The 13168-nt window shown below is 40.4% G+C and overlaps 2 protein-coding genes across 3 annotated transcripts in view; one reads left to right on the top strand and one right to left on the bottom strand.

The window, feature by feature from the left end:
- The window catches only part of COL6A6 (collagen type VI alpha 6 chain), a 103696-nt gene extending 99487 nt beyond the window's left edge, over positions 1-4209 (top strand). Inside the window, 2 exon segments of the mRNA XM_084619391.1 lie at positions 340-560; positions 2231-4209. Of these exon segments, the coding sequence (XP_084475517.1) occupies positions 340-559 (220 nt within the window). The 3' untranslated portion in view covers position 560; positions 2231-4209.
- Positions 4210-4697: 488 nt separating this feature from the next.
- Positions 4698-13168, bottom strand: part of PIK3R4 (phosphoinositide-3-kinase regulatory subunit 4) — a 38936-nt gene continuing 30465 nt past the window's right edge. For both annotated transcript variants that reach the window (XM_084619386.1, XM_084619387.1), the window contains exons 17-20: positions 9637-9737; positions 7254-7342; positions 6486-6594; positions 4698-5308 (exon numbers count right to left, since the gene is read on the bottom strand). In XM_084619386.1, the coding sequence (XP_084475512.1) occupies positions 5138-5308; positions 6486-6594; positions 7254-7342; positions 9637-9737 (470 nt within the window). In that variant the 3' untranslated portion in view covers positions 4698-5137. The remainder of the gene's footprint in view (positions 5309-6485; positions 6595-7253; positions 7343-9636; positions 9738-13168) is intronic.

The raw sequence follows: 13168 nt of genomic DNA, 5'->3' as shown, positions 1-13168 counted from the left end.
TTTGCAGCAGGCTGTGGTGTAAATCTGACTTTCACTAGCCTGCTGCAGCACACTAACAGTTCCTTAGTGTGCTTTCAGCTACTCCCTAAGTGCACTTGTGCATAACAGCAGGGTCTACACAGATACCTACTGCAGGACAGGGTAGATTCATACCCCAGCTTGCTACAAATCGTGAAGACGAGCCCTTATTGAAATCTGAATACCTCTGTTCCTGGGAGGTTGAGTTAAGACTGGAACATAAGGAAAAGGGCAGACATTGAAATAGAGGAAGTTAGCAAATACCAGCTATTTTTGAGTCCTCCTGCCAGGGCAAAATGTTTCCTGTTCTTTTATTCCCAGAGCTATCATAGATGACAGTTGGTCAGGAGGTGATGCCATAGCTGATGCTGAATATGCTGTTTCTGGGCATGCAACACTAATGTTCCAGGATGACAAAAGCGATGGTTCTCTAAACACCAACAGTTTTGCCAGCAGTACACATCAGTCCGTGGTAACTACAGACATAATGGAGAATGCTGCCAAAACAAACGGAAGGAAAGATAACGTGAGTTATGTCTGAGGTAAGGAAAGGAAGGAGGATGTCTGCATAAACCTCACGGAGCAGGGTGGACAGTTTAACCTTTGGAACCCTATGGATGACTTCGCACCTCCTTAGACAATTCAGCTGAGGGAAAGGAGCCAAATATACCAGCTCTTCTCTGTCGCCTCCTCCTCTTCCTGCCATCAAACTAACCTCTTTTCTGCCCTCTGTAGACTCACTGAGTCTGCACCAGCATGACAGGAAGAGGACCCCTACACAAGCAGGCAGAATTTCCTGTTGCCACTCGCTTTCTCCGTCAGGTAGCCTCAAAGCACAGAGCTGTTTCATGGCTTCAGGCCCATTCTAAGCTAACTTCAGCTACACATGATCCTCTTAGTCGCCCTCCTGTGGCTCTTTCCCAACATGAGCCTCTTATGTGGCTCACCCATGGCCTCCGATTACCCCAAGCCCCGATATTCTCACTGAAACAAGCACCCTCCGTAAAATCTTAAGACCTGGTCCATCTGAACTGTTTTGATTAATATTAATCACGATCGTGTTCAAATAATACAAAGCAAGAATTCCTAGGCTCCTGTATTATAAACCCAACGAGGATTTTGGTTGGATCTGCAGCCACTACAGAGTTTATCGGTCATCAGCACATTCTGTTCTCAGAATGCTGTGAAGAGAGCTGCATATAAAGGCTCATGGATAAATATTATGGCAGTTAGAAGAAGTGGAAATAAAAATATTCTTGTAAAATATCTAGCAAATTGAAAAGCAAATGGCTAGCATTCACTACTGCTTTCAAGCTCCCTTAACTACAGTGCTTAGCACTTACACAGCACGTTTCATCTGCGGGTCTAAAATGCTCTACAGGAGCAAAGACTGTGATCTCCTATTAATGGATGGGGAAACAGAAGCCCACAGAGGTTAAGGCTCACATTTTCTAAGTTGGCTGCCTGAATTTAAGCACCTAAATAAGTGACCTAATTTTCAGAGGTACTACACATCCACCGCTCTGAGTGATGTGTTTCTGAAATATTTTTGTTTCCTTTATGGCCCTTGCATAGCTTTTGAAAATAGCTGTAGAGATTTCCCTGGAATGCAGTGTCAGGTACAGTTGTGATGGGGATTGAATGGATGCACATTTGCAACTGCGTCTCTACTATGCAGCACACGTGCATCAGCTTTCTCTGCTCTTATTAGTTTTAGATGCTCTTTTGCTGTGTAGCGCTTATTCACATCCTCAGACATCTCCCCTATCCCCATGATGGATCTAGTCTATTGGTTTTGTTCTCAGAGGTGGAAAGCCTACCCATAATTCCACACTTCTGGCAACTGCAGAAGCAGCATGTGTCATTTGGGGGGATTGGGCTCAGTCTGAGGGAGAAGTGAGGGCACTAACAGAGCCACTGCATCGGGCCATCTTGCCGCTCCTCCTGGCTGAGGCAAGACTGGCTCCGTCAGCTGGCTCAAGATTTGTTCCCATCCTGGCCTTCTGGAGAGGCACCACAGCACGTGCTCAGGCTGTGGCAAGAGGCCAAGAGTTGGCCATCAGTCCCTGGTTTGAAAAGATACACTCTACCTTAATACAATGCTTAGGGGGGGAAAAGAAAAGCAATGGTATTGAAAACAAGTCTTTTTTTCAGTCCTCTGTATGGACAGTCTCATCCTAAAGAAAGGGCACTTTGGGTTTTTGTTTTATAGATGGCTGGAACCAAAGCGTTTTAAACAATGAAATGGTTAAATATGGCACTGGGCTGAAGAAACTAACTGCTGCATGGTTCTGACCTGTAAAAATTCCCATCTCTGCCTCCTACAATGGTTTATTGGTGGAAATCATGGAAGAAATGTGGACATGATCTGTCAGATACAGAATCATTTTATTCCTTGAAAAATGGACAAGAGTGTATGTTAAACTTGAATATATCTATCCATATGCACGTAGGGTCTGCTCCTGTATAGGACTGAATGTGCTCAACTCCCAATCACTTGAGTGGAAGGTGAGGGCACTTGAAAATTAACAGGGTCAGGCCCTTGAGGAACTGTCTAGTCTCCAGGTCAGTTGTGCTTTGTTGGAGTTGGCTGGCAAGAATTGAGGCATGAACGTGTGTAACACTCTCCTCTTTCAATGCAGTGCAAATTCTTCTCAGTGAAACTTTATTTTCCATACTCCTTTTACAGGTGTAAGTTGCATTTTGTAAAGATAGGAAGAAGGCTTATTAGTCACTGCTGTGCTTTTCCAGGTAGAGTAACTGTGCAATTGGTGACTGAATTACTTCCTTTAGACCAAGGGGCACTCTAAAAGAACAGTGCTCTTTAACATGGAGCATCTAGTCTGCCTTAAAACAAAACAAAAAAAAACCAAGGTCATAAGCATAGGGCTTGTAAAAAAAAATACTTCCCCATGTAAGTTTTTTCCATCAGAAAATGTCAATTCCATGGAATGTCTCTATTCCATCATAAGTTTTGATGGAAACCAAGCAGAGTGGCTGCTGATGGTCCTTTTACAGGTGTTAAGTTGCTAAATGAAATTTAGTTTCATATGCCACAATATACCAAGTTTCAGACTGATGTGATGTCAAATAGTCACCAAAAACATTGCAACATCCAGGTTTGTTGTACATTTACAAAGCTTCATTTCAGTGTTAGTACACAGACATCTAAAAATAGACAGCATACATATACAGTAGCTCATTGCATTTTAACTGGGACGTTAAGTACTTTAAGCAGGTAGTGAGCCCATCAAACTATCCTTCCCATATTACTCAAGCATTGCTAGTTACTCTTGGAGTAAACTCTTGAACCTAGAATTATGTTGTGCCAATTGTGGAAGAGAAGAGATATTGGTTAAATGTATTTTTTTCTGTGTATCTTATTCCAAAAAGGAAAATTTTAAAATTTAAACAAAACTACTCAAATCCCTGGGGATATACGCTACTGGCTTTAGTGGGATCAGGCTTTGAATAGCCGTGCACTCCAAGGAATAAAAGTCCCATTTCTCAAACTCTTATGACCAGGCATAGGTGACTCTTCACAGTAATAAGCTTGCCTGATAGTCATTGTTCAAAGCTACAGATCCCAAATTCTTTGCAATTTAGACCAGTTTTTGGTCCAGAGATTAGCATAAAAAATATTTTACATTCTTCTGACTTAAGACTACACCTGAGAATTACCTTTTTTAGGAAAAAGAGGTACTGCTGAGTGAGTGAGTGTGCAAAAAACAGTACTTTGACATTAGGAATTGAAGAGAGATTTGCTGAAACTGTCACTGTTGTCTGGCAACACAAATCTGTTAGTGGTGAGCCAAAATTCAGATCCTCATGTCCCTCCAACTAGCACTGCTGAAGTCAACAAGACTTCTCATAAGAGTATGAAACACAATTTGGGGCTACAGTACAAAATACTATGCATTATTTCTAGGAGTCACATGCACATATTGCATTGTTTACAGAGTTCAGATCTGGTTAGTGGTTTCACTCTTCTAGTTTTAAAGTTGCCATGCTCGGGTTTTTTTTTTTTCAAAAAATATATCTGTTACCTCTAATTGGTGAAAGACATTTAAAAACTGTATGGGGACAGTTTGTAAAATGTACCTTCTGTCACTATGGTGGCATTATACTGAGCTTTAATGCATGTTATGCAACATGTCATGGTACCAATTAAACTATCTACCTGAAACTTCAGATGGTGTCTTTGTTTCATGTGATCATAATAGCTAAAAATAATACTCAGTGCTATTCCCATCAAGCCTTCTGTGTTAAGAATAAGACACGATGCAGTGATCATGATGGGAAATTCTTGTTCCTTTACAAGTCATTACTTACATACAAGAGACTAAATTGCTTGCTCATGATGTACCTAAAAACTTCCTGCTGCCTGGATATAACAATCGTATCTGTTTTGTGCAAGAAAAAGTGTATAATGGAATAAGAAAACATTATGCATCACTCATTCTGTGGCTTATGCATTCATTTACAGCAGGGGGGAAGGTAGCAAGAAGTGCTTAAATATTTTTTTCCCTGCACAATACCATTGGGCTTTCAGTCCTCTTTTATATAACATGCTCAAATAAATGACATTTGCCTGCAAGCAGAAGCCTGGCAGGTTTCAAGGTTCAACACACCATAGACGTAAAGAGACACTAGATATTGCAGACAAACTACTGTACAAGTAAGCTCAAATGGAGTTTATTCTCTAACTGTATATTTATCAGAGTATACATGGACATTAGTGCAACAAATTCTTTCACTCTTCTTCCAGATCCAACGTAAAAAAAGTCAGACTTCATAAATACTGTTTATGTAGGAGTCAGCAGCTTTCATTATGTTTATAATCTGCAACATGAGATTTCATAAACTATTTTCTCATAGGTTCCTGAAGAATAGTATGGTTACCACAAGGCTAAATACAATTTCTTCATAAACAGCTTCTGCTTGTTACTTTCAGAAAGTGCTACAGAAACCAAGCAGCTGTAATATGATAACTCAAAGGGCCTTTAAACAAGCTTTAATAACCATAGTGATTGATGTATGGTCACCTTCGTATTCTTCAAAATCAGTATAGTACTATTCTTTGTTACAAATATTTACATACTATATACTAGTGCAACTTTTACTTCCATACTTTAACAATTCCATCTCTTGATGCAGTTACTATAAACCCTTGAGTAGTCTGGAAAGTAGCAATATCTGTGATGATATCATGGTGTCCAACTGGTAGAGACTCTGGTCCGCGACGAGGGGTCTCATCTGTGGGGCCCATCTTCTGCTTGTTTTGAATTTCCTGTTTGAGAGTAGAAGTATTAAAATAAAACAAGTATGCAAAATTACATACATTTAAAAGATGATGTTTAATACTCTGGCAAAGTAGAAAGACTATTAAAAAAATCAACATAAGTTGTCTTTTGCCAGAAGTTCTCCTCCTATTACTGAAGAGGGTGGGGGTAAGAGCCCTCTTCATTCACCATCTAGCTTCTTGATTCTGCACTGAAGTCATAATTCTGTACTAGTGATTAGGGAAACACGGGTGTGCCAAACTCATTACAACTTCAGTAAAGGAAAAGCTACAAAGAGAAAATGTATGCTTAGTTGTCCTCATGGAAAAATCCTAGTTCAGATCTGTTCATTTAAACATTCTAGATGTAGCAGGGATATCATTTATGTTTAACTTTATAGAAAGGATATATTCAAAATCTACAGATTTTTATAGTAATCTCTAGAGAATTCAACCAGTTTTGTCCTAATTGTATAGGACTTTTCCATAAGGGAAAATTCTCTCAAAATTGGCATACAGGGATGAAATTCTATTTAAAAAAAAAAAAAACCTTGGCAACTGATTTTACATATTAAGGAAATATGTAAAAATGCCTCCTTAGAAGAAGATTCTAAAATAGCATTTATTCAATTAAATAATCAATACAAAACATTACAATGCCATATTTAAATTAGTAAAGCTGCAAGTACCAAAGGTCACTTTGAGGGACACAATCGCAGCAGAATTCTGAAATGAAAACATTCTTGTACTTTTCTGATATGGTTTAAGTTGTGCTCCATTTATTTGTTCCTTATGGCATAATTAAAGTGTACTTACAGCATTGCATAAATAACTAATACAGTACTCAACTTCTAACTGCAGGACAAATTCCACACTAACTGGGTAACAGCCGGCAGTGGAAATGCCTCAGTGACGGGCAAGCCAAAATATTAAATTGTTAAATCACTGAGTTTCAGGATCACAAAAGTCATCCCAAGATATCAGGCTTCCCCCACTGAATACTATCTGGTGGTATTGTTTGTCAAAAGCAAGTTCTGCCTCTAAAATGTAACTCACTGACTGAAATCCTCGATCCAGAGAAGAGGTAAGGCACAGGTGCTAGCAATGAGAGCATCCCTACCATCATACTGGTGTAACTTGAACTCTGGCCTGGACAGGCAATAAAAACAAAAACCAAACAGGATACCTGAACCACCTCTGTGCCTTCAATTATCTTCCTGTAGTAGGATACAGATGGGCAAGTAGCACTTCCTGCAACAATGTACGATCTCTCAGGATAAGCCATTTCCCAAAACCTAAGAGAGGAAAAAACAAAAAAAACCAAAACACACACAACCCAAAAAACAAACATACATACATGATAAATGCTTAATGCTGCTTAAACCTCACTACGATTGTGTAAGAGCCTTCTTGCCCTTAAGGTAAAATTCAGTTAGCCCAGACTTTACAGAAACATTGAATGGAAGATTTCAGAGTAGCAGCCGTGTTAGTCTGTATCCGTAAAAAGAGAAGGAGGACTTGTGGCACCTTTAGTCTCTAAGGTGCCACAAGTCCTCCTTTTCTTTTTATTGAAGGGAAGAGTTATAGGTTATAAATATGGAAAATCAAAGTTAATATCACATTTACTCACAAGGCATCACTAACTGCTGCTTCCAGCATAGCATATCAAGCACTTTACAAAAGGTGGGTATTATTTCAGTTTTGCAGACGGGAAAAGTGAGATGCGGGAAGTTAAAAACCCTGGCCTGATATAACAGGCAGCAGCAATGAGGAATAGAACAGAGAGCACAGCTCTCTTGACTGTGGAAAAAGCGAACATTCAATTTCACAAACTTCTAAGCTTGTACTGTGAGGGGGTGGGTTAGTAGTAATAGGTTTACTATTTGCAGATTGGTTCATTAAAGATGTGATGGGTTTTAAAAAAATCTAAAGAGATTCCTCAGACTATTTTTACCTTATTTTCATGTCTGAACCTGCAGTCAGTAAAATGGGATTTCCATCTGCAGGACTACAGTATATTCCATGAACACTGTGAGGCGAAGGCTAATGGGGGAAAATGCAAACATGTTACTATCTCCAAAAACATTTTTGTACTAAATTACTAATTTATGTTGCCATGCTTCACAAAACAAGACAGGCATCAAATCATAGAATATCAGGGTTGGCAGGGACCTCAGGAGGCCATCTAGTCCAACCCCGTGCTCAAAGCAGGACCAATCCCCAACTAAATCATCCCAGCCAGGGCTTTGTCAAGCCTGACCTTAAAAACGTCTAAGGAAGGAGATTCCACCACCTCCCTAAGTAACGCATTCCAGTGTTTCACCACCCTCCTAGTGAAAAAGTTTTTCCTAATATCCAACCTAAACTTCCCCCACTGCAACTTGAGACCATTACTTCTTGTTCTGTCATCTGCTATCACTGAGAACAGTCTAGATCCATCCTTTTTGGAACCCACTTTCAGGTAGTTGAAAGCAGCTATCAAATCCCCCCTCATTCTTCTCCTCTGCAGATTAAACAACCCCAGTTCCCTCAGCCTCTCCTCATAAGTCATGTGTTCCAGCCCCCTAATCATTTTTGTTGCCCTCCGCTGGACGCTTTCCAATTTTTCCACATCCTTCTTGTAGTGTGGGGCCCCAAACTGGACACAGTACTCCAGATGAGACCTCACCAATGTCGAATAGAGGGAAACGATTACGTCCCTCGATCTGCTGGCAATGCCCCTACTTATACAGCCCAAAATGCTGTTAGCCTTCTTGGCAACAAGGGCACACTGTTGACTCATATCCAGCTTCTCGTCCTCTGTAACCCCTAGGTCCTTTTCTGCAGAACTGCTGCTTAGGCATCTTGTACAATAGTGACTCAATTACAGACAGGCAACTTATTTGTAAAAAGTTGCCTTTTGTTTCATGACAAACATGAAGTGTGGTGTTTTGGTGTCTTGGTAAATGGTCAGATCTTAAATATATAGAGGTAAACATTTCTTTTTTTTGTTCCTGTTCACAAAGCAACGCAAGAGAAACTAACTCTTCCTACACTTCAAATGAGAGATGACAAAAAATTCTCTGACATTTCCATAGAGATGTTCTCAGCTGAGTAAAATTAGGGTAATTATCTCTTACAGAATTGGGTAAAATGAGTAAGTTGAAAAGCACATTGATACACAAAGTCTTGATGTCCTGGCAGTTCCAAGGTTATAGGAACCAGCATAACAGGTTGCCAGTTAACTGAATCACAAAAATCTCAGTTATGAAAAGCTATCATTACACAGGAGACACAAGGTGGATGAGGTAATATCTTTTATTGGACCACCTTGTCGCTTGAATTATCCTGGGATCAACATGGCTACAACCACCCTGCGAACTATTTAAGATCCCAACAGTGAAGGGAACCTAGGGCTTTTATTCAGGAGAGAGAGAGGTCATTTAACCAAGTACAGCATATACTGCAATCTGAATGTTTAACATTTATTAAAAAGGGGGGGTTAGTGATATTTTTTTGCTTGAAGGTTTTTATTTTATTTTATTTGGTTTTGCACTCACTGCTAGATATGGAGGTGCCTCTGACTTATGAGCAACAGTGAAAAAAGCATGTGCGTATTGCTCCGTATGAAGGTATATTTTCTCTATTTAATGCTAACTGCTAAACACAGTGGTGCGTTTACTCTCTAAAGGGAAAGTGCAACAGAACAGAGGTACTGTGATCACAGGAATAACATTTAAAAGTCATTATGTTATGAACAGACCCAAACACAATACTATGAATTTGCCATTTTGGGAAAGATCTTTACAGTTAACATCACAGCACAGATGGTTGCTTAGTTTGTTTTGTGAGAAAAATAGGGTGACCAAACATACCAGTCAGTGAGTTAAATATCATTAACTCCTCTACAGTAGATGAAGCTGCAAGGGGAATAGGCAACATACCCTACCCCAAACTACCTGGTCCAATTCCCTGGTGCCAAGGTCACTTTGCAAACACACTACACAAAGGGGTCCAACCCCAGCTATTGAATCTAAGAAGTTTAATAAGGAAGAAATATCTAAACCCTTAACTAAAAAATCCAGACAATTGACATCAATTAATTCTCTGGAGCCCACAGTTGCCTTATATTGTATCTTTCATTTCTGCAGGATCCTAGACTTCTTTGGAAAGTCGATTTCATTTGGACAGCAAAACATGATTAAGTTGCCCAAGATGAGCACATGCTGAGAAACTACAGAAACAAAAGGCAGGAATCAAACACACAGGCAAAAATACTGAAGTGCTGTTTGGAGGCTGAGGAAATTCTAAAGAAAACTATAAAGCACAGTAATGGGAAAGGAAAAAGGAAGTCAGACCTGTAATTCTGAAAGAGGAGGTGCACTGCTGGCCCACAAAGTGAAGCGCCTGTCGCCGGTTTCCATATCCCACATGGAGACTTCATTATTGCCTTGAACAGCTACAGGAAAGACATTGCCAACACAGTTACAACTAAACCAGATGGCTTGGCTTTCTATTGACAGAGGCTAAGTGTACAACACATTTGGCTTGTTCTCCTTGGGGAACATGTCAGCCTCACTCTATTAGTAAGTTCTGAACATATTTTGTTGCTTTCATCTCTACAGTGGCAGCTGCACTACGGTTAAAAAGGACCCTAAACCTCACTTTAAGGTAGTTTTGATAGTTTTGTTTTAAAAACTCTCTGTTACAGGTGAGTCGCATCATATGCGCATTTAACTTATGCAAATTCAACTATTCGACAAAAAAAAGAACAAAAACCAACCAAACAAACAAGGTACCTGTAAATAGTGCGGGCGATTCCGCCCACCATTCCACTCAATGAGCATGAGTGAGCGCGAGATGGGAGACGTGACTCTGCTGTTCCCTCAGTCGGTCTCAGTTCCTGCGTGCCTCTCATAGTGTGAGCATCTCGCCGTGCTGAGTGTGATTCTAGCGTTTAAAGACACGTATTTTTCGTACAAGATGGCCCCAAAATGCAAGCCAACTACTTCATCTGGTGCTCAACTGAAGAAACAGCGATCTGTTCCAATGCTGGAGGAAAAAGTGGCTGTGTTGGACTTATTGAGAGACGGTATGTCGGTCTCCAACGTGGTGCATAAATATGGCCACAACGAATCTAGCATCTGTGCCATCAAGATTCGAGAGAGAGAAATTCGTCAAGCTGTGGCATCAAGTGCTCCAATAACTGCAAAGGTGACGAGCCAGGTGCGCGATAAAACTTTAGTGAAGACTGAAAAGGCATTAAACTTATGGCTGGAAGACACGAACCATAAACGTGTGCCTATAGATGGCAACACGTTGCAAGAAAAGGCTCTTAGCCTCTATGCGCTGTTCAAACCTCCCGCCGAAGAGGGACAGCCTTCTGATGAGAAGGAATTCAAAGCCAGCCAAGGTTTGCTTAACAGTTTTAGGAACCGCTTCAACCTCAAAAACATGCAGACTACTGGTGAAGCTGCATCTGCCAATGAAGAGGCAGCAAGAGCCTACCCCAAACAATTAAAGAAAATCATAGAAGAAAAGGGCTATCTTCCGGAACAAGTTTTTAATGCTGATAAGACTGGGCTCTTCTGGAAAAAAAAATGACCAACCGCACTTACAATTCGAAATCAGAAAGACAAGCCCCTGGCTTTAAAGCAGCTAAAGACCATGTGACTGTGTTGTTTTGTGGCAATGCGGCTGAGCATTTAATAAAGCCGGGTTTGCTCTGCAAATCCCCAAGCCCTAAAAAGCAAGAACAAAAATCTCCTGCCTGTGTTCTGGCAATCAAATAAAAAGGCTTGGGTGATGGCAGCATTATTTCTGGACTGGTTCCACAAGTGTTTCATTCCGGAGGTCAAGTGGTACCTCGAAGAGAAAGGACTTGACTTTAAAGTGTTGTTGATTGTAGACAATGCTCCTGGCCACCCTGAGGCACTCCGGTTCGCACACAATGACGCTGAAGTCATCTTTCTCTCCCACAATACCACCTCCATCCTCCAACCTCTCGACCAAGGCATGATTCGCTGTTTCAAGGCCACATACACAAGGCTTACATTCTCACGGATACGTAGTGCTATGGATGCTGATCCCAATCTTAATATGATGGAGTGTTGGAAGTCCTTCAACATTGCTGATTGCATCACTTATATTAAACAGGCAATGGATGCAATCAAGCCTGAAACAGTCAATGCATGTAGGTGAAACCTATGGAAAGAATGTGTGAATGATTTTAAGGGTTTCCTGACCATTGACAAAGAAGTAAAACGCATTGTTCAGGTGGCCAGGCAAGTGGGTGGTGATGGCTTCGTCGACATCCTTGAGGAAGAAACCGAAGAATTAATTGAGAGCCATAGAGAAACATTGACTAACGAAGAGTTAGAGGCACTGATACAATCGTCTGCAAAAGACGACGACGATGACCAGGAAGAGCCAGCAAGTTGGAATCTTCATAAATTTGCTGAAGTGTTCCAAACAACGAAACACTTGAATGATTTAATTTCTGAATACGATCCCTCTATGGAACAAAGCCTCAAAAATCACACATAGTATTACGGACGAGTTGAGACCGTATCAAGAAATGTTTGAGCAGCTCAAGAGACAACAGTGACAGTTGCCGATCACCATGTTTTTCAAGGAAAAACAACCAGCAGCAGATGAGCCTACACAATCAACTTCTCGAGCTGAACCAGAGCCAACCACTTCGTCTACGACTCGCTCTCCATCACCCAAGCTCACAGTCACCTTCGTCTCCTGGATCAACACCAAGCCCTGACGACCCCCTGTAATTACCCCCGTAATTAAAAATACAGTACTGTAAATTTATATTTTGCATATGTACTCTTTATTATATACTGTACACATACATATTACTGTACAGGGTTGTACAGTATACTGTACTTTATGGGCAATTTAAGGGATTTTCAAGGGAAATTTTGACTATATGCGATTTTCGCTTTACGTGCTGACTTTAGAACCTAACCCCCGCATAAGATGCGACTCCACTGTTTTCCAATATCCTCTTGAAAACATATAATTGTATCACTTACTTCCTGGGAACTTCTGCCCCCAGCTTGTGAATGGTAAATGGTGGTTTGCCTGTATAGGTATAAGAGGCAGTTCAGCACTCTGGCTAGGAAACTCAGAGCACATCCTTCCCTTCCACCTGTTAGAAGAATTTCTAAGTCTATAGAAATTCTTGTAGACTATTATGGTCCTGATCCAGCAAAGCACTCATGATGTACTTTACTATAAACATGTAAATATTTCTGTTTAAATTCAAGGGATCTACTCCCATACTTAAAGGCAAGCACATAAGTGAATCCTTTGCTGGATCAGAGTCCAACAGGACAAACTTAGCTATTTATGTACCTCACCAGCAGGGGAGGACTTGCACTGTTTGTGCAGGTTTCATACAAGTGAAAGGCTTTTCAAAGAGATATTTAGAATCTGGATGTCATCACCCATTAAAATAAAACAGGTGACATTTAAGGAGTAAGTTTACTTAAACTCTGAACCCCAAATTTAAAAATCTTTTAATTTGCACTGGGTGAAAGAAACTTTAAATTTTATTCTTACTATACTGCAACTTTGTATGCTCTGTTACTGCACAATATTTTAAGCATAAGAAAAATATCTCATTACAGGAATGGGCTGCTGCACCATTACTTAATAAAATATTTGCAATATTATGGCAGAGTACTACAATTCTGTGTATATAAGAAAAAAACAACTGCAAGTGTTTGTGGTAAGAATCTTGGGAGATTTTCAAAGGCACAAATGAGTTGAGTTCAATGGGATTTGGACACTGAACTATCCTTCATACTGCTGAAAATCTTCCCTAATCTGGGAGAACTCCTGACCCCAACGAAGCCAACAACAAAACTCCCACTA

Source organism: Lepidochelys olivacea, assembly GCF_965140295.1.
Source record: "Lepidochelys olivacea isolate rLepOli2 genome assembly, chromosome: 2".
In the NCBI taxonomy this organism is placed as follows: Eukaryota; Metazoa; Chordata; order Testudines; family Cheloniidae; genus Lepidochelys; species Lepidochelys olivacea.
The sequence above is the reverse complement of the archived record's forward strand: the minus strand, read 5'-3'. Positions and strand labels throughout refer to the sequence as shown.